The sequence below is a fragment of the Podarcis bocagei genome, assembly GCF_964188305.1.
Source record: "Podarcis bocagei genome assembly, chromosome: 13".
NCBI classification, from domain to species: Eukaryota; Metazoa; Chordata; class Lepidosauria; order Squamata; family Lacertidae; genus Podarcis; species Podarcis bocagei.
The window spans coordinates 15,904,104-15,925,845 of record NC_138138.1 but is presented as its reverse complement, the minus strand read 5'-3'; the positions used below and the strand labels follow the sequence as shown (position 1 = coordinate 15,925,845).

Below are 21,742 nucleotides of genomic sequence, written 5' to 3'. Positions count from 1 at the left end.
ATTTTGGGGAAGGGAAGGAATTGTCCTTTGACTGTCAGTAAAAGAGAAGTTAAAAACAAACGTGATTCCTAATGTGGGGAGAGTTGGTTCGGAATTCTCACCTTAGGGCTGGGGGCTGCTGAGACTCGCATCTGGAGGCCTCCCCTTATAGCCCGATCAAGGCCCAAGCAGATAGCCAAATTCTATGAGCAGACTAAATTATAAAGCCAGAATGCAAACTCTGTTAAATGAACAGTGACAGCCTGTTTAGCATCTACCGTCGTAGCAGATTTGTGAAAATGTGCTACCCTTGCTAAATAAGAAGCTGTGTCCTAATGGCATAGCAGTGACGGGTCAAAGGGAATGGATTCAACAGCAAAGTAGGAAATATGACCTCTGAAGGCCTTTCCAAAAAAACCCCAGTGTATATGTTGGGGATAATATCCGGGTAAATATTAAAGAAGCACTAGTACTGGACAAGAGCTAAATGTATGGTAACCATGTTCCTATACTGGAATGGGAGGGAATAATTTCCACTACACTTTAAGTTGGGGAGGGGGAAGAGATGCAGTAGTTGTATTTCTGTGGGAGAGAGGGTCTTGCTTGTGACTATACTGTGATTGTTTCCGCACACCGAATCACCATGACTTATGGCATGAAATATACCGTATTTTTCGCTCTATAGGACGCACCGGACCATAGAAGGGGGAGAACAGGGGGGAAATTTTTTTTTCTTGTTCTTCCCCTCTAAAATGAGGTGCGTTCTGTTCGTTCAAGGTGCGTTCACCCGAAGCCTCCGGAGCCCAGCGCTGCTTTCCCCCACCGCCAGCCTCCAAACCAGGTCGGGGAGCTGGTGGGACTGGTGTTGCAGCCTTTCCCCCACCTTCGTAGCCTCCGCAGGGCAGTGGGGTGAAGGCACCCCACTGCCCTGTGGAGGCTTTGCGCAGCTAACCCCAAGCTAGAACAGCGAGACGGAGCGCTGCGCAGCGCTCCATCTCCCTGTTCTGGCTTTGGGCTTAACCGCGCAGCCTGCATTCACGCTATAGGACGCACACACATTTCCCCTTAATTTTTGGAGGGGAAAAAGTGTGTCCTATAGAGCGAAAAATACGGTACATAGAATGATTATTCTCTCAGGGATCAGCATCTCTGTTTGGGGCAGAATGAAGCAACACTTTTAGCTTTGCTTGCTTAACGCTTTTTGTTTCTCTGCCATTTTGTGTTTCGACGATCCCCAAATGGGCAGGAGGTGCTGGGTTGGGTTTGTGATCTATGTGGGAAGTTGGCAGTCAGGAGACTCTGGCAGGCAAGAAAAGGTCAGTGGAAGCCAGCTATCATAGAAGAGGTGAAGGAAGGAGATTTCAGAAAGCAATTGCAGAGCAGCATCAAATGGGGGAAAGAGCAGGGACTCACCTTCCAGTCTTAATGGGCAAGAAAGTATATAAGATAAGCCACCTCTGATGTATTCTGCCTTCTCTAGTCCAATCTACATTGAGTTTCTGCTCCCATCTATATTGAATCTCTACTCCATTTTGATGAATAATACCTGTCTTCTTTCTCTCCCAGAATATGGCCTTTTGACCACTCAAAAGGCCTTTTGTCAGGGGAAACTCTTGAAGCTTCCACAACTTGGTCCTGGGGACTTGTCTTTTGTTAAGGACTCCCTTTGTGAGTGTAGCCCAGAGGCATGCCTGAACTGGGTAATTGGCCTGGCTGGGAGTGAGGGGGCTGCTTTTTGTTGATCTTTTGACTCTTAGAGAGGTTTGAGTAGCTTTCATAATACGGGCTGAGAGTGTCTCTGATTTTTGAAGAGAATCCCTCTGTACTCCAGATTCGGTCCAGAATGCAAAATCCACCCAGTCAAGTGAATAATTTGCTTCAGTGTTCCCCAAACGCCGAAGGGAAAAGTGGACTCTGCTTTGGGTCCTTGTACTGACTCATCTCTTGAGTGGCTTGGGGCAGGGGAATAGCAACCCTGGCTTATTTTGGAAAGCAAGAACATCCTGCGCCCGCCCGCCCCCCCAAGCATTGACTATTATTTCTTGCTGTGCTACGTGCAGCGGCATATGAAAGGAGGAAAGGTAGCTGTAAGCCAAGCTAAAAAAAACCCCCAACCCCTGCAATAATACTTAAATGCAATTTAGAAAATAAAGCGCTATGGGCAGCAGAAAAAAATAATGCCTGTGGGGAACATGCGTGAGGGTGTAAATCTTTTTTCTTTTTTAAAAAATGGGAAGCTTGACACTTGTGTATGTTGCCACATGTATGCATACATTCATTCTTCGGCAAAGCTCACTGCCCTATGCAGACAAAGAGCTACTATGAACCGAAGAGACCTTGGACGCATTCCAGATAACTGTCATGTGCAAACTTAAAGACTAGCCGATTTATTGTTTCATGTGCTTCCGTGGACTAGAATCCACTCCATAGAAGTTTATAAATGTATTGGTCTTTAATGTGCCACAATGCTCTTTGTTGTGTTTGTTCCAACAAATACGGCTACCGCTCTGCAAGTTGTAACCCACCAAATAGCTTTGCAAGACCACCCACTGGGCAAACAGGGGTTTACACAAGTGTCGCATTACTCTTCCCGGCAACTGTGCAGAACAAGCAATCCTCAATCCCTGACTTAGAATTATGTCTGAAGAAGGTTCGTTGTTTTGTTCCAAACAAGCCACAAAGTCAAGGTTCGTTCTTGGCTTACCAGTTGTGGTTTGTTAAAGCAAAACAAAGCAAACCATCTTCCTTGGTTCAGATGTCACACTAGGCCAGGGACTTTTATATTCCATTGTATATATTATCTATTGTTTGTATTTGATGTGTTTGCCATGCTGGGCTCATAAATTTAGTGAATACATATTTGTAGCCCACCCTTCACCAAATGGTGTCCCATAGAAGAAGAGTTAAAATAAAGTACAATGTAGGGAGCAGCAAAGTAGGCATGATTTGTTCATACACAGCTAGTCATGGTTTACAGTTGCTTATCAATTTTGTGCAACTTCAAAGTATTTTACTTTAACAATGCCTGCCTGTCTGCAATGCATTCTTGATTACTTTCTGTATTTTAGTAGCAATAGACGCACCCACACACACAAATCAAAGCAGGATACAGTGGTGCCCCGCAAGACGAATGCCTCGCAAGATGTAAAACTCGCTAGACGAAAGGGTTTTGCGGTTTTTGAGCTGCTTCGCAAGACGCATTTCCCTATGGGCTTGCTTCGCAAGACAAAAACGTCTTGCGTTTTTTGCAAGTTTGTTTCCTTTTTCTTAACACCGTTAATACAGTTGCAACTTGACTTTGAGGAGCAACTCATAGAACGCAGTGTGGTAGCCTTTTTTGAGGTTTTTGGTGATTTTTGAAGCTTTTCCAAAACTTTTCTGACACCGTGCTTCGCAAGACGAAAAATTCTCTAGACGAAAAAACTCGTGGAACGAATTAATTTCGTCTTGCGAGGCACCACTGTAGCTGAAAAGATGATAATGCAACTGGTAGCTTGGGGCAAAGGCCACTTAAGTTTTGCTCTGGCTACTAAACACTTTGGAGCTCTAGCTCAGGCAGCTCACAGCTTGTGGGCAGCTGCCAAAAAGAACTCAGTTTATCTCATAACGTAGCAGAAGAGATGAGCAGCAAAAGTAGCATGCTGAAAGGAGATACCTTTGTGGGATAACAGCAACAAGCTTATGTGGTGATGCATACACCAATGCAATATCCTACTTACATTCTCTTTGACCAGTTGTTGTTCCAAATAAGGAGTGGAAATATGTGTGCGGGTGTAGCATTAATGCAGGGTCGCTCAATAGGTTGGTTAGAAAATATAGCATTTAGTCTGACCGCAGGTGGAAGGATGGATTTAAACTCAACGGAGCAGGGTTTCCCCTTGGCTCAGTTTTCGGGGTTGAAGCAAGATTGATGATTTGTTGTTATTGCATGTAGGAAGGTACCGTATTTTTCGCTCTATAAGACGCACCAGACCACAAGACACACCTAATTTTTTGAGGAGGAAAACAAGAAAAAAAAATCTGAATCCCAGAAGCTAGAACAGCAAGAAGAGTCACTGTGCAGTGATCCCTCTTGCTATTCTGGCTTCTGGGATAGCTGCGCAGCCTGCATTCGCTCCATAAGACGCACACACTTTCCCCCTTACTTTTTAGGAGGGGAAAAGTGAGTCTTATAGAGCGAAAAATACGGTCTATCCTAGCTGCTCTAGGTTGACAGAACTCTTTTCCCATGAAGGTTCACCAGTTCCTTAACCTAAGTGTATTTCAGGAGCAGAGTTTAAAAACCAATCTCTTTGATAAGGATATGATAGCTATGGTCAATTGTTCACAAGTGTTTCTTCATTTAAACTTGATACTTTGCTGTTTTCCATTAACTTATTTTGAGACCCCAAGTCTCTGGAATAGGGTAGGACAGTGGTTTTCAACCAATGTGCTGTAGCACCCTGGGGTCCCTTGAATGATGGTCAGGGACGCCATGGGCAACCACTTGCCTCTGTCCCTCTTTCTTTCCCCCCTCCATCTCCTCCCAAAGGCTTGCACAGCTGTTTGTTGCAGCAGTCCTGACCACAAGCTCCACAGGCGAATGGTGCCTCTGGGGCTGGCCAGTGGTTGCTGTTTGCCAGGAGCTGAGGCAGCCTCGGAGTAGGCAAGCAGGAGGGTGAGGGAGACCGGGCAGGCTGGCAGGCACTGCGCTGGCATTTCTTGTGCTTGCTGTGTGCAATGCCTGCCTGGAAGCTGAGTGCCCAGCGCTGAAGGGGAGCCTTTCCACCATGCAGGCCCAGCAGCGCCCATTGCTGCCTCCCAGTGAAAGGTTCTGGCCTCACGTTCACCATTGGTCAGTCTCCATTGGGCCACTAAGGCTGCAGGCATCCTCTTCCTAGGCCCCTGTGGGGCAGTGTGTGGGGCGGCAGCAGTGGCCGGCCGGAGGACTCCCAAGGAGAGGGGAGAGGAGGCTTAGGGAAGACTCCACGAGGGTGTTCAAAAAAGGGTAAGATGCTGCCAGCTCTGCAGGCAAAGGGTGACATAACAGGGCTCCTGAGCCCCACAGGGGTGCTGCAGAAAGAATGTGGACTCCAAAAGGTTGAAAACCTCTGGGATAAGATACTATCCACAAAAACATAATGGTCTTAAAACAGCGTTACAATGATTCACACATACTGAGTAGCGTTGGCTCTCGTCTTGAGTTTTCTGTAGGCGGGTAGAGTTAAAGGGCTGGATATGTTCCAAAACGGATTGCATGATCTTCTCCCAGTTCAGAATCAGTGAGGCTTGCTTATTAAATCATTGTTGGGACTCTGCAGCAAATATTTTCTCTCCCCATCTGTTTGTCCCTTGTTTCATCATTCCTAGCTTGACGTAATCTATGGTTTAGTGAGGCATGCAGGAAGGACCTCCGCTTGACACAAGCTTCGTAAAACAAATAGCTGTGGTGCTAAATTGCCTTGGGTAATTAATTAACCCTACTGTAAATGAAAGTACTGATGCACATCTGTATGGATCCATAAGATGCCAACTCAGGAGCTGAATCAATTTCCCCAGCCAGCCCCTCAGTGAATTGCAGGGCTGTCGGTTCACCAACAGGAGAAACAAAACAAAAAACCCTTTTCCGTTGAACTCAAAGAGAGACAAGTATTGCTCTACTGCAACACCAGGCAATTTGAAACAGAGTGCAACCATTGTAGAGTTGCTTGAGAAAGCTTCATCTAATATGGTTGAAATGTAATACGAGTTGCATGGTGAGAATTTGACATCCACATTTGCCATCCCAGCCATTTGACATCCATAGGGTAGAGGAACTGCAGCTATGAAACTCTTCACAGTGGAATGTTCTCCCAAGCAAAGGAAATGATCTTTTCACCAGATCATGAGAAATGACCACTGAATTTGCCAATGTGTGTTTAGTGTTGTCGTATTATTTATATTTATTGGACTCCAGAGGGTTCTCCACTCAAGCATGAGGAACTGCCGTCATCCCCTTCTGCCTCGCTGCCCTCTGCAACTGAAACAATCCCTTTCAAAACACCAGTGGGTGCTGCAGCCTCTCTCCTTCAGATCCCTCTGCCAAACCCACCTTTCTCCCTTAGTAGATAAGAGGGCATTGCTAATGGGATTAGGTCCCACCCTCTGACCTTCAAAGATAGGGATGAAAAAACTGCTTACTGAAGGACATCAGCCACCCACAAATTCACACACAGTCTTCCAACCTGAGACAGGGAGGCAAAGTTTTATTGGCACCCTTCAGGGCTTCACCCCCCCCCCCAATGGGGCAGAAGAAATACAAATTTAAAAGAGATCATGAATAAAAGACAGGGAGCCCCAATCCTAAATGCTTGCTTTAGGTTTGTCCCTGTCCTGCTGTTCTTTCCTCTATAAAGCAGTACAGTCAAACCTTGGTTGTCGAACGCAATCCGTTCCGGAAGCACATTTGGCTTCCAAAATGTTCGACAACCAAGGCGCGGCTTCCGATTGGTTGCAGGAGCTTCCTGCACTCAAGTGGAAGCTGCGTCAGACGTTCGGCTTCCTAAAAAGGTTAAAAAACCAGAGCATTTCCTTCCGGGTTTTCGGCGTTTGGGAGCCGAAACATTCCAAAACGGAGGCATTCAGGATCCGAGGTTTGACTGTAGTTCATTAGCTGTTTCTCTGGTCTATTATGACATAGAGGAGCTCTTCAGTGGGCAGCAAGGCATCCACTTTTGCTTCACTTGTTCCTTAGGAAACGGAAGCATTGCTCATGGTCAACACGACCCCTGGTGATATTCCTTCCTTTGAGTGTAGCAATGAGGTCCACATGAAAGCAGCTCTCCTAAACACTGAGGATGTGGAAGATGCATGGAGCAATAATGCCTATTCCTCCTTCTGTCAAAGCCCTAGGTCTTCATTTTTTGCTTGGGTATTTGACATAAGAGACTCCTGTTCCCTTGTTTTACATATTGCTATTAAGAATGTTGTCCTGTCCACAAGGGGAGAATTGAGCTACCCTTCATCCTTCCTTGCAGTAACTTGAATCATAAATCTGAATAATGGCTGGTCAGCCTTTTTTCCTGTCTAGGGCAGGGTTCCCCAAACTTGGCTCTCTGTTGGACTACAACTCCCATCATCCCTAGCTAGCAGGACCAGTGGTCAGGGATGATGAAACCTGTAGACCAAAAACAGCTGGAGACCCAAGTTTGGGAAACCCTGGTCTAGGCAACATTTTGCTCATGGGCAATTTGCCCTGGCTTCATGCAGTGGGTGGAGCCAAGGCTCAGTGTGGGGAGGGCCACCCATTTCCCCCCTCCTTCTTCGCCTTTTCTTCCCTGCCCAGAGGACTACTGGGGAAGGGGCTTATTGCTGCTGACCTGAGCATTTGAAATTCGGCCGAGTGCTACAGGTTACCCACCCCTGCTGTAAATAAATGTAACAACAGAATAGCTATACTTAGAAGACTGGTTTCTGTTGTCCTCGCTGTATTACGTAATTCTCCGGTTTATATAGTTGTGTTTTTAAGCGGCAGTGTCTATAGATCCCTTAGTCCTCATCCCTAGATCCTGTTGAGATTCCTGCATAGCAGGGGGATGGACTGGATCACCCTTCGGGATCCCTTCCAGCCCTACAGTTCTATGATTCCATGATCCCCAAACAAAATTAAGCCTGAGTCCACTTAACTTCACTTGTCTGTTTACTCCGTCACCTTTACCTCTCCTTCCCTCTTGGGATTTAGATAGAAAGATGCTTGGGGCAGTACCTTGTCTATTGGTACACTACTTCATCAAGGGCCATGTCTGGCAGTGGCACAATATAAATAATGATAGAGGGAGAATTGGGTTGGCACTTCTCTAACTCTGTCTCCCCACAATTAATTAACTCTGCAGCATGGCATGACAAGGGAGCACTGGCAGTAGACCTCTGTATTGTTACTATTTATTAGATTTCTTCCCCACCCTTCAGCGTTGTGTCCCGGGGCAGGTGGCGGCAATGTGAAAATGCAATATTAAATTCAGTTAAAATGATTTATCATCAGAGGAGTAGGGTGGGTCCTAAGGGGCTTCCAGGCGGCAGCTCTTCAATGTCCTGAAGAGCATTTTGCCCCTCTCCATGCGTAGCTGAAGCAGAATAAACTATGCAGATGTGATTGTTTTTTGCATAATTCATATAGCTTGTGTAAATCAGGCTTCTTGGTACAGGATCTGGACTATTTATTTAATATGAAGTATACAAGACTTCTTGCACAGTGCTTCATTTTGTGTATATATACAAGCAAAGGCTGGTGGGGTGAGTGGCAGGTGCTGTCTGGCATGTATACTCAAGTATACAGTGGTACCTCAGTTTTCAAGTGTCTCAGAAGCCGAACATTTCGATTTTCAAATGCCAAAAACCCGTAGTACAGTGGTACCTTGGTTCTTGAACTTAATCCATTCTGGGAGTCTGTTCGACTCCCCGAAACCATTCAAAAACCAAGGTGCGGTTTCTGATTGGCTGCAGGAGCTTTCTGCACTCAAGCAGAAGCAACGTTGGACATTCAGCTTCCGAAAAACATTTGCAAACCGGAACACTTATTTCCGGGTTTGTGGTGTTCGGGAGCTGATTTGTTCAAAAACTAAACCGTTTGAGAACCAAGGTACCACAGTAATTGCTTCCGTTTTTGAACGTGCCTCAGAAGTCAAACGGCTTCTGCTGTGGGGTATTTTTAATTTTCTCCACTGACTTTGTAGCCCAGCCCTTTGCACCTCAGTTGTTGAACATTTTGGAAGTCAAACGGTCTTCCAGAACGGATTACGTTCGACAACCAAGGTACCACTGTATTGTGAAAGGCATGCTCCATTTGCACTATTACTTTGTAGCGATACATGAAATATTGAGTAGGAAGAAGGAAACTACTCATACCCCCCCCCCATTTCTATTGTCCTAACTTTTTTGCGGGGGCTTCTATAGGTTTGGAGGGGCACACTGGCTCGCCTGCGCTACAAGAGAACCCGAGCTGCCCTCAAAATCATAAAGTGCTACCGCCGATACAAAGTGAAGTCATATATCTGCGAGGTTGCCCGGCGATTTCACAACGTGAAGTCTATGAAAGGCTACGGCAAGCATGTGAGATGGCCCACCCCACCCAAAGTGCTGAGGCGGTTTGAAGAGGCTCTGCAGGCAATCTATCACAGGTAGGAATTGAAGGCAGTTTGTTTCTTGGGCTACGGAGCAGGAACATTACCTGATACTGCCAGGTACAGTGTAACCTCGAAAGCCAAACGCCTTGCAACCCGAACATTTTGGCTTCTGAACGATCAAAAACCGGAAGCGATTGTTCCATTTTTCGAAGGTTTTTTGGAAGCCAAATGTCCGGCGCGGCTTCCAATTGGCTGCAGGAAGCTCCAATTGGAAGCCGTGCCTTGATTTTCGAACGGTTCTGGGAGCCGAATGCATTCTGTTCGAAAACCAAGTTACAACTGTATTGTGTTTGAGAAAGTTGCAAGCACCATTTAAGGATGTGGCGGCCGCAGAATAAAGCCAGCCTGTGATTATTTTTAGTTATGCCAATCAATTGGTGAGTGGGATTGCAGAATTGTTTGTATGAAAATGCTGATAACTATTTAATTGGGCAACCTTATATTCCAATCCCTGTGCTAGTCTGATGTGCAATTGCTTCTGGTTTCTTTGGTTTTTTCCAGGTGGAGGGCGCACGAACTCATCAAGAGCATTCCCCCCAAGGATGTGCCTCAGATCAGGGCAAAGGTGGCAGCAGTGGAAGTGCTGAAGGGCCACCGAAGTGATATGGGGATCCAAAGAGCCTGGCAGGGCAACTACATTGCATTGGTAAGTATAGCAGAACACACAAAATGTCAGTCATTGCGTTCTGTGATACCACAAAGATAAAAAGCACCACTTTAGCTAATGAGGCCTCCCGCTGCTGCCACGCCGCCAGAGCACCATTTCTGTTCTCATCCTGAAGCAAAGTTCTTAACCCGAGGTACTATTTCTGGGTTAGCGGAGTCTGTAACCTGAATCGGCTGTAACCTGAAGCAGCTGTAACCCGAGGTACCACTTCATACTGTTAGCTGGAGAAAAATAGTGGGAGAGCACAGTTCCCTTCCTGGGGGCTTTCCATGAGCTTCTGTTTGGAAACAAGGATGTTGGATTAGCACAAATGTCCTTCTAGTCTAGAAAGACATTTGTGCTTAGTCCAGTAGTGCTGCTCTTCTGTGTTCTGTGACCATGCTTGAAAAGAAGGCCCCATGTATGCAATGGGTTCTGCAATCTATTGTATGAAAAACAAACAGAACGCAGGACAGAACAAACTTGTATGCCTCCTTAAAATGCCCACTCACTCCCATCTTTCAGGGATGTAGAAACCACGGCCAAGCCCTTTCATAAGAAAAGCACCGGATCAGACTGAAGCCTGTTGTCTGGTTCTCACAGTCGCAAGCCTATGGGAAACAAGCAGGGCCAGATGGCAACAACGAACACTCTCCCCACTTGTGATTCCCAAAAGCTGTTATTCGGGAGGACACTTTATTTCAGGCTTCCTGAACCTCGGCCCTCCAGATGTTTTTGGCCTACATGATCCCTAGCTAGCAGGACCAGTGGTCAGGGATTTGCAGTCTCAAAACATCAAAAGGGCCGAGGTTGAGGAAGCCTGCTTTATTTGCTGCCTTGTTCAGAAAACCTAGGAAATTCAACTCCATAATTAACAGACTGATGGCCATCTCTTACCTGAGCAGTTCTAACATATCCTGCTCTAACATAGTCTCTGTTTAAGAACTGCAACCTTTGGAATCAAGGAGGGGCTGGGCTTGGAATACTGTCTTTGTGTTGAAAGATAGCAATTGCGGTGTTCAGTGGCATAGCGTGGGTTCTCAGCACCCGGGGCAAGGCAAGTAATTTGCGCCCCCTAACCCGTGGATTTTAGCACTTGAGTCTCTTCCGCGCCCCCCCCCCAGATGTTGCGCCAGGTGCAGCAGGCCCCCCTGCACCCCCCACGCTACGCCACTGCTCCCACCACAAGTCTTCAGGACAGCCATCCGAAGGCTGGCGCGGGGAGAAGGTCTCTCCGCCCCACCGCCAGGCTTCGGAGCAGCCATCCGAAGGCTGGCGCAGGGAGAAGGTCTCTCCGCCCCACTGCCAGGCTTCGGAGCAGCCTTCCGAAGGCTGGCGCGGGGAGAAGGTCTCTCCGCCCCACCGCCAGGCTTCGGAGCATCCTTCCGAAGCCTGGCGGCGGGAGGAGGTCTCTCTGCCCCACCGCCAGCCTTCGGAGCAGCCTTCCGAAGGCTGGCGGTGGGAGGAGGTCTCTCCGCCCCACCGCCAGCCTTCGGAGGAGGTCCGAGGACAGTGGGGTCCTGCTTCCTCGAGGAGGGCCGGCCAAACACGCCCCCCCCCCAAATGTTGCGCCCGGTGCGGCCGGCACCCCTGGCACCCCCCACGCTACGCCACCGGCGGTGTTGTTACAAATGTATATTTGAGACTTCTATAGCTGGTTGACCTGGAATGGTAAAGTTGCTGCTGCCCTTGCTTTAATGATGAAGACAAATTACCTGCCTGTCTTCCTGTTTGCTCCTTTAGAATCCAGATAACCCTCAGGCTGCAGGCTCATTCGTCCCCATTGCCAATGAGTTGAAACGAAAAGACAAGTTCATGAATGTTCTCTTCTCGTCTCACGTCCGCAAGGTAAGCACAGCAACTGCTGCAGAAGGACGATGAAAGCCTCTGGAAAGTAAGGGGAGGGGAGGGTTTCATCAAGAGGCTTTTGCATTGCTGAAGCTCAGGTAAAGGAATTTTGAAATAGTAAACAAAAATGAAATTATTTCAAAAAGAGGATAGTATTTAGAGCTAGGAAATTGAGAAAACGGTCAGCAAAACAGGTGAGGATTTGGGGAATCAAAATTTATTGTAAAGAAGTTCAAAACGGGTTGAACGTGAATAGAATAAAGTAGACCTACATTGGGACGCTGAATTTGTGTGCATTTTGAGCAGATCTACTTTTGCAATAGTCCTTCAGCTCTGCTGAGTTAAGCAGATGAGCTCAGAGAGTTACAGAGAGATCTCCTTTGAAATGCAAAGGGCAGATCCATACTAAAAAGCTTCTTCGCAGGCACCTTTGGTCTGGTGCTGGCACCATGTCCTTTGATTCCTGGGTAACTTGCTTGGGAGAGCTGCTTGATGCCTTCACCTTTATTCTGAAGAATTTTGCAGGATCCCATTCCTCCAGCCCTATGCTTTTAAAACACACTAAACCTGAGAAATCTGGAGTTTTGGGGTGAAACGTCATCAGTAAGGTGATGATATATAGTTGTACCTCCCCATCTGCTTTAGGTGACATTGCCAAGGTCCTAAATAGATTCTAAATGGGGTGGCTAATGACCAGTAAATTGAGGTTCAGTCCAGATAAGACCAAAGTATGGCTGATTAATGATACACTTGAGCAAGGAAATCAGATTCAACCTGTTCTACATGGGGGGGGTGTTTGCCCTCCCTCCCAAAGGATCATGTTCTCATCTTGGAAGTGCTTTTAAATCTGGATGATCAAGTTATCTTTTGTGGCCTCTGGCACGTCCAGCAGCTTTGGCTGATTCAGCAGCTGTGGCCAATCCTGGAAAAAACATGACCTGTACTCAGTTATTCATGCCCTTAAAGAATCTAGATTGCATTACTGCATTGTGCTCCACGTGATGTTGCTTTGAACACGTATCTAGAAACTACAACTGGTGTGAAATGCAAAACCTTGTTTGCCAACTGCCTCGTGCCCTAGGAAACATTTCTTTACAAACTAAGCTGACTGCCAGTTAGTTTACAAGCAGAATTCAGAATTTCCATTTTGTCATTTAAAGCCTTAAATGTCTTAGAACAATAGTACCTGAAAGATCACCAGCTCCCACATAAATCTGCTCACCTCATAAGATTCTTGTCTGAGGCCCTGCTCTGTGAAGCAAGATGTGCGGCAATAAGGAACAAGGCCTTTCCAGTTGTGAAGCTGCTCTTCCGGGACACAATTCATTCCTTCACAATTCCCGCTCTATGTTAGAAAGAGATTGAAATCAGTACTGCTCCCCTCAGTTTTTATTGAGAATCAGTATTGCTGATGTTTTCACTGCATCGTATTTTGTTTTAAGGTATGTGTTTTTATTGTGCTAGCTCCATTGTGAATCAGTTTTGTTTGAGAGGTGGAATATAAATAATTTAAATATATATCCCTTCACCGGGGATGGCACCCATAATAGCTGGCCAGCGCAGACACAATACTGCATATTCTCCTGACTGAGGTTAGGAGATCAGTAACCCACCTGAGATTTGAATATTCCTTTCCCCTCTTATCTCTTACCATCAAGGTTGCAAATTCCCCCACTTATCTTTTGGGTATCAACATGGTTAGCATACATGAATTAACCACGGTTAGCTGCCACTCTTCAGTTTAGAGACGTTGTTAGAACCAGATTAGCAAATTCAGGTCTGAGCTAAAAATGGTTAGGGTTAAAATCTGTTTGCATGTAACACTAACCATAGCTTGCTCCAGAAATGGAAGGGAGAAAGACTCACATTCAACAGCGGAGGGCAAATTATAGGATACTTCTGATTTTGTAATCATGATCAGCTTGGGTTGTGTTTGCCTTGCACTAGCCTGGCTTGTTGTCTAACCTTGGTTAAGATTTCAAATGTGTTGTGAACCCATGGTTTAATTTGCTGAACCCCACCCTGCCCCCCAAATGGTGTAAGGGGATGACCTGCTTCTCCCCTTTTAAGCAGGAGTCTGGAGAGAACACAAAATTGCCTTAACTGTGGCTTGCTCAGTGCTGATATAACACACAACCATAGCTGCACATCCCAATTTGGGGCTAATCCTTAACTGTGTGTAGTATTTAATTATGGTTAAGTTCAATGTCTGTATAAGGGCATTTCTTAGGTTTGGTAGTATTTTCTTCAGCTTGGGTGTATGTAGAATATAGCAGAGGGTCGTAAAATACTTCCTTGGTTTATTCAGTTGACATTTAGGAAGGGTGTGTGTGGATCAGTGCAAATAGTGCTATATAGTAATTACTCCCCCTCCCTGCAAGGTAGAAGAATGATGAGCAAAGGAGAATTCATCTGCTCTCTGTCCTTGAGTGCCTCTAAATCCCTTGCATGTACCTGCTTTAAAGGATGCTTCAATCTGAATTTGTGTTAGGACTGACAAGCCGCATCTTTGTCAGGGAGTTTTTCTGGAATGTATTTTCTCTCTGTGTGTTACATAATTTTAATCTCTTTAAATCTTTTCTCACATCCTTCCTGATTCAGATTTCCAAGCATAATGTAACAAAGCCCTTTACCCCTTGAGTTGCAAAAGATTTGTTTGGTTTTGATTGGTTTAAACTCTAATGAAAACGTACTCGAAATAGACAGCCAAACAGAAAGCTTTTTGTGATTGGCGATGTAGATCTTGATTGATAATGGGATCCCTCTACAGATGTGAGTACAAAAATGTGTGTTCACGAGATGCACATCTCCAGATTTTTCCTCAAGGAAGCAACAGTGCTGTGCTTTGAATACATTGTGCAGATCTCTAATGGATATGCAATTTTTTTTTGCTCTGTTTGCATTCTTTCTTTTTTCAAACTGTGTTTTTGCAGGAAAGGATAAACAAAGGAAGCAACTGGGCTACATCAGGGAGAAACAGAAAGTCTGTATAGGGCACAGAAAGTTTCCTCCCCACATCCTGCCTAAAGACTAAGATAAATATGACATCTTTCCCCAACTTTTCTACCACCAGCAGCACTCTGAGAAATCATTGCTCTGCGCACGTGTAACATGTGAACTGTTATGTGGCCATAAAACATTAACTTTGCTTTGAAAAGATAAATTTATTAATTAAAAAATTAATTAATTATTTTTATTAATTAAAAATAAATTGCATTGGCTGGTTGTTTGCTTCTGAATCCTGAACAGTTTGACACTAAATTACTTGGTGGACCACTGGCACCCATATGAGCCTGCTTCAAGCCCCAAGATCGACCACAGAGGTCTTGCTCACAGACCCACCAGTAGTATACAGTCAGGCTGGTGGAAATACAAGACAGGACCTTTATGGTGATGACCTCTTACCTGCAGAATTCCCTCCAACAAAAGGTGCATTTGGCCTCATCCCTGCTTTCTCTTAGGCAGGCCATGAAAATGTTTCTTTTCCATTAGCCTTTGGTTAGGTAGCTTGTGTGGGTTTTAAACTTGCTTTTAACATTATTAGTACAGTCTTACCTTGGATCTCAAACGCCTTGCGACTCAAACGCCTTGGCTCCCAAACGCCGCAAACCCGGAAGTGAGTGTTCCAGTTTGCGAACATTCTTTGGAACCCAACGTCTGATGCAGCTTCTGATTGGCTGCAGGAGCTTCCTGCAGCCAATCAGAAGCCACACCTTGGTTTCCGAATGTTTTGGAAGTTGAATGGATTCTGTTAGATAACCAGGGTACGACTATACTGTGGTATCTGCTGGCACAGGTTGGCTGGGTGTTATATGCTTGTTTCCTTTTTATGCTGCTCTGTTTGCTTTTAGATGCTAAAAGTGTATCATTGGTGTTTGGCTAGTGGTTGGATTGGTAATGCTGTTTTATTGCGTTTTTTCATCATTATTTGTGAGCCACTTTAAAAGGGCTCCAGTTTTTAAAAGCAGCGTAAAAATCACTTAAATAAATAATAATAATAAAAAGCGGCCACAAGCAAATCTGGCCTTCAATCCCAAAATCTCAAGGCTCTTTTTCACTCTAACTCTTTATTTCCATTTCAGTCTCCTTTGCTCTGCATAAGCATGTCTTCTTTCAACTGCTATTGTTCCCTTCACTCTTTCTTTTAATGCATTTGGCTATGCTGCTTCCTATGTTGATAACAGCCTGCTTTTTCACATCAGTCCCACAGCCTTTCCCTAACAGCCAAAGCCAAGTGTTTTTTGCATCGTCGGCTCAGTTCCCCTTCTCCCCCCCCCCCTTTCTTCATCGCTGTCAGGTTTTGTCCTTGCCCATTTTGTCCTCTCCATTTAACAAACAATAACTTCACACTCTGCAAAGATGTAAAGAGGAAAAGGCAGGCACAGATTCCTCACACTCACAGTGAGCATCTGCTGTTCTGCTGCTGATTGGGAGTTCCTGGTGTATGTCCCTGCATGTTTTTAAAGGAGGTATCTCTGCTTTTCCCCATTTCCTACATTGGTATGTTGGGGAAACACTGGTGTCACTGCTTATTGTGGCTAAAAGTGTGAAGCACTCCTGAAACAGCAGTGATGGTGTTAACGGCTGTGTACTGATCAGCATGCAGGGCACACTGTCAACACTAAGTAGATGCTTAGTCAAGAACTGGCCAGGTTAGGGGAATTGCAAAGCAGAAAGCAGGCTGCTTTTCTGCTTACAGACAACAAATGAGAGAGAAGAAGTGAAGGGTATAAAAAGTGGAATATTGGGTGCTTAGTATCTGATGTATGGAAGTGAGAGCTGGACCATAAAGAAGGCTGATCGCTGAAGAATTGATGCTTTTGAATTATGGTGCTGGAGGAGACTCTTGAGAGTCCCATGGACTGCAAGAAGATCAAACCTATCCATTCTGAAGGAAATCAGCCCTGAGTGCTCACTGGAAGGACAGATCCTGAAGCTGAGGCTCCAATACTTTGGCCACCTCATGAGAAGAGAAGACTCCCTGGAAAAGACCCTGAAGTGGGGAAAGATGGAGGGCACAAGGAGAAGGGGACGACAGAGGACGAGATGGTTGGACAGTGTTCTCGAAGCTACCAGCATGAGTTTGACCAAACTGCAGGAGGCAGTGGAAGACAGGAGTGCCTGGCGTGCTCTGGTCCACGGGGTCACGAAGAGTCGGACACGACTAAACGACTAAACAACAACAAGTATCTGTTGCCTTCAGGCAGAATTTGCAGTTGCTCTTTTGCTTGATGCTCTTGTGCAGGGGTCAGCAAACTTTTTCAGCAGGGGGCCGGTCCACTCTCCCTCAGACCTTGTGGGGGGCCAGACTATATTTTTTTGGGGGGGGGGATAAAAAATGAATGAATTCCTGTGCCCCACAAATAACCCAGAGATGCATTTTAAACAAAAGCACACATTCTACTCATGTAAAAACACGCTGATTCCTGGACCATCCGTGGGCTGGATCCAGCCCCCGAACCTTAGTTGCCTCTTGTGGAAGTGAGAGCATGTGTTTGGCATGTGTGAGGCCTCAGTATCTCCAGTTAAAAGGTTTTTTAAAAAAGAATAGTAAGACTGGTGAATATTATGGCATGGTCTTTAGGGCACATGATGAAGCTACTTTGCTAAAGCTAAGCAGGTTTGAGTCTATGCCCAGGTGGGAGAACCTGGAAACTCCCTTGCATATTGCTTTGAGTTCCATGAAGGAAGAAGGGTGGGACAGAAATGTAATAATAAGAATAAATAGGTAATATAAAGATGCCTACCAAAATTCAGCAGAAAGACTTAGAGCAGTGTTTTTCACCAGTGGGCCTCAGTTCACCCAATGCCTTCTCCCTTGCCTGCCCCATCCCTTGGCCATGCCGTATAGCCTTTTGTTTGGACCACTGCCAGCAGCTGAATGAAGGTGTCCGGGGGACAGAGGGGAGAATGGATGGGAAATCTCCCTCTGAGAGGATAGGACCAGAGAGTGCACTGGAAGAAATTAGAAAGAGAAATACATGGTTAAGTTGAAGCAAATGAAACAAAAATAAATTAAGAATAAAAAAGGAAAGCTGTTGTAGGAAGATGAAGTAAATAAAAGGAGCAGCAAGAAGTGATGAAATAAACCAACACTGGTGGAAGGAAAGGTACAAATTAAGTGTGAAAGGAGAAGGGGAGAAGAAATTCAGGAGATGAGTAAAAATACTCTGAGATGCATGGGGACAGGGGAGAAAGAAATATAATAAATAAATAAATAAATCCTTTTCTATTTAAAGACTCTGGATCATCATATTCTGCCTAAAATGAAGTGGCTGTCACAATACCTCCAGGATCAAAGTCTACTTTGTTTGAGAAAAGCGGAGTTATACAACTCCTTGCCACAAGGAAATCACTAGGCAAAGAATTTAACCATATCCAAGGAGGAATTAGCTATAATTAGGAAAAGATGTTGGTAATTGCCAGCTGATTATGCCAAACTCTGCCTCCGTCTGCCACCATTTTGTGACTGGTTCCACCCCTGTAGTGCCACTTTTTGGCAAGTGGGCCTCAGTAATTTTAAGCTTTCTCAAGTGAGAAATGGGGTTTGAGAGCCCCTGACATAGAGTATGTTATTATTCCTAATTCTTTTGAGCCACCCAGAAAATAAATATTGTTGATAGCCATAAAAATGGTTCATTAGTTCTAAATAAAAAAATTAAGTGAAAATAAATATAATACTGGCCTGGATGAATATGAATTCTCTGCCCCACACGAGCCTCCTCTCAAATTTAAAAATTGGCATCCAATGGAACATATATAAGTACAGTGGTACCTTGCAAGACGAATGCCTCGCAAGACAAAAAACTCGCTAGACGAAAGGTTTTTCCGTTTTCGATTTGCCTCGCAAGACGAATCTCCCTATGGGCTTGCTTCGCAAGACGAAAACGTCTCGCGACTTTGTTTCCTTTGTCTAAAAACAAAGACATGTTTTGTTTATAAAGTTAATTTATTTTCCCTTCAATTTTTGAACTGCTCTTTACAGTATGTGTGACTTTAAAGAGCAGTTAATAAACTGTTGTTGTACCAAATTTGGCTTTGTTTGGACTTTTTTTGACCATAGGAACGCATTAATTGATTTTCAATGCATTCCTATGGGATTTCGTGCTTCGCAAGACGAAAAATTCGCTAGACGACAAAAATTGCGGAACGAATTAATTTCGTCTTGCGGGGCACCACTGTATCTGAGTTAACTCATAAATGATCTGCTTTGTGTTTGAATAAGTGGTTCTGTAGCCCCTTGAAGAACTAAGATTTAATCAAATATTCCTGAGATGATGCAGTTTTCTAACACCCTCCTTGTTTTCCAAAACTTTCCTCCAGGTTCCTACAAGAACCAGCTGCCCATAATTAGTAACCCATGATTTAGAAACTTTATTTTACACACTTGCTGGGGGCTTATTTTACCCAACAAACATCATGCCATCTTGCCCTTATGACTGTCAGCTGGTAACAAGAAAGACCTTGAAAGGAATGCCCTACCTTCCTGCACGAGCTGCTTTTCATACTGTATATGTTTAACTAATCTCTTTACCCAATACCTTCCAGATCTCTTTCTGGGCAAGTCTCCTATTGAATGTGATGCTTCTCTCTCGTCAAATTGATTAGTTGTGCCGAGTAGAGTTAAGCTATAGCAGAATTGCTGGAGGGTGTGACATTAGAGAACCAAGCTAGAACTGCCATGTTCTGTACAAAGTCGGCAAGACTGACAAGTTGAAAGAGTGAATGACATGTGCTTCGAAATGTGAGAAGAATATGGGTGAGCAAGCTTCCAGAATCTTGAAAGGTTATTGTCAAGAACATAAAGAACCACCCTTTTATTTATTTCTGATGATGAGGACAGATTTAATTTGTTGCAAAGAGGAAAGAAAAGATCAGCAACTTGGCTCACTTGTTGTTGTTTAGTCGTTTAGTCGTGTCCGACTCTTCGTGACTCCATGGACCAGAGCACGCCAGGCACTCCTGTCTTCCACTGCCTCCCGCAGCTTGGTCAAACTCATGCTGGTAGCTTCAAGAACACTGTCCAACCATCTCGTCCTCTGTCGTCCCCTTCTCCTTGTACCCTCCATCTTTCCCAACATCAGGGTCTTTTCCAGGGAGTCGTCTCATGAGGTGGCCAAAGTATTGGAGCCTCAGCTTCAGGATCTGTCCTTCCAGTGAGTACTCAGGGCTGATTTCCTTCAGAATGGAGAGGTTTGATCTTCTTGCAGTCCATGGGACTCTCAAGAGTCTCCTCCAGCACCAGAATTCAAAAGCATCAATTCTTTGGCGATCAGCCTTCTTTATGGTCCAGCTTTCACTTCCATACATCACTACTGGGAAAACCATAGCTTTTACTATACGGACCTTTGTTGGCAAGGTGATGTCTCTACTTTTTAAGATGCTGTCTAGGTTCACTTGCTCTGCAATATTGCTCTGCAATAGAGTCCATTTGCTCTGCAGGTGTTTTGTGCAGTTTGGCAACTCTGCTTGTCGAGTAGTTGAGTTTGGATAGTTTGGATTTTGTTTTTTGCGGTGCTACAAACGTTGCATTAAAGTAGAAACTTGGAACTTAACGGCTTTGAGATCCTTTCTTGGTCTTCTGGTCTCAAAGTCAGCAGGTGTAGCATAAATCAAGATACTGGGCAAGATACTCATTTCTGCTGTGCTCAGAATCTGCATGGGGGCTCTGATGTGCATATAAAACTCAGCATGAGTTTCCCTGTTCTCTTCAGTACAAAGGACAGCTCCGTGTGTGTAAGGCAGGATGCTGTCTTTAAGAGAAAGTTACTACATTCTTGCTTTCATGGCACTCTTCGAGTACGCTAGTTACTGGGCTAGAGCTACAATATCTGTTGAAATGCTTGATCTAATAAATTGGTCTGCTGTCTCTGAGATGCTCTTGCAATCTACTTTGTCACCATTTTGTTGTTGTTTAGTCGTTTAGTTGTGTCCGACTCTTCGTGACCCCCTGGACCAGAGCACGCCAGGCACTCCTGTCTTCCACTGCCTCCCGCAGTTTGGTCAAACTCATGCTGGTAGCTTCGAGAACACTATCCAACCATCTCGTCTTCTGTCATCCCCTTCTCCTTGTGCCCTCCATCTTTCCCAACATCAGGGTCTTTTCCAGGGAGTCTTCTCTTCTCATGAGGTGGGCAAAGTCTTGGAGCCTCAGCTTCAGGATCTGTCCTTCCAGTGAGCACTCAGGGCTGATTTCCTTAAGAATGGAGAGGTTTGATCTTCTTGCAGTCCATGGGACTCTCAAGAGTCTCCTCCAGCACCATAATTCAAAAGCATCCATTCTTTGGCGATCAGCCTTCTTTATAGTCCAGCTTTCACCATTTCAGCACCAGTTAAATGGCCATCCGTCTGAGATTACTACTGCTGCTGTTACCATATCATAGATAACAATGGCCAGGGTAGTCCGGAGATTGAAATTGCTGCTGGTGAAAAGCATTTCATGCTACAGAAGCCACTTGTACCTTCAGAGATGAGACTGGATCTAACAGCATCCCCAAACTACAAACCTGACCCCTAAGCGGTTGTGCAATTCTGCCCAAACAGACTGAATCTTGTCTCCCTGGGTAAACAAGCCATTCACCCAAAGTATCTGTTTGCTAGTCTGGAGTTAGTTTCTGTTTACTGACCCTCTCCCAGTCCAGTACTGATCTCAGGTACTGGTTCATTGCATCAACTGCATCACCTGAATTGGCAAACAAGGGTGAAACAGAATTACGTGTCACCGGTATACGGACAGTGCACTTCAGTTCTCTGTTCCACTGAGAAACTAATCAGTGGTTCCATGTAGATTTACTGTAACTGCAACTTTTATACCATAACCTATACGGCTGTATCCAATGCTAGTCATACTCTGAGTAGACACACAGAAATTACTGAACAGGTTCATTATTTGCCAGATTACGTTGGAGCACATTCTGTAGCAAGAATAACTCCTCCCATTGGAACTTGATAGGTAGAAGAAGAAGAAGAAGAGTTTGGATTTGATATCCCGCCTTTCACTCCCCTTCAGGAGTCTCAAAGCGGCTAACATTCTCCTTTCCCTTCCTCCCCCACAACAAACACTCTGTGAGGTGAGTGGGGCTAGGGCCTTCAGAGCCATACATCCCATAATAGCTAGCCTGTACACTTG

The 21,742-nt window shown here is 45.1% G+C and overlaps 1 protein-coding gene across 2 annotated transcripts in view; it reads left to right on the top strand.

Annotated features, from left to right (window-relative positions):
• The window catches only part of MYO1D (myosin ID), a 171,870-nt gene that overhangs the window by 74,259 nt on the left and 75,869 nt on the right, over window positions 1-21,742 (top strand). For both annotated transcript variants that reach the window (XR_014001258.1, XM_081166191.1), the window contains exons 17-19: window positions 8,890-9,113; window positions 9,621-9,765; window positions 11,509-11,613. Coding sequence is in view for 1 of the 2 variants with exons in the window: in XM_081166191.1 (XP_081022317.1) it covers window positions 8,890-9,113; window positions 9,621-9,765; window positions 11,509-11,613 (474 nt within the window). In the remaining variant the exon portion in view is untranslated. The remainder of the gene's footprint in view (window positions 1-8,889; window positions 9,114-9,620; window positions 9,766-11,508; window positions 11,614-21,742) is intronic.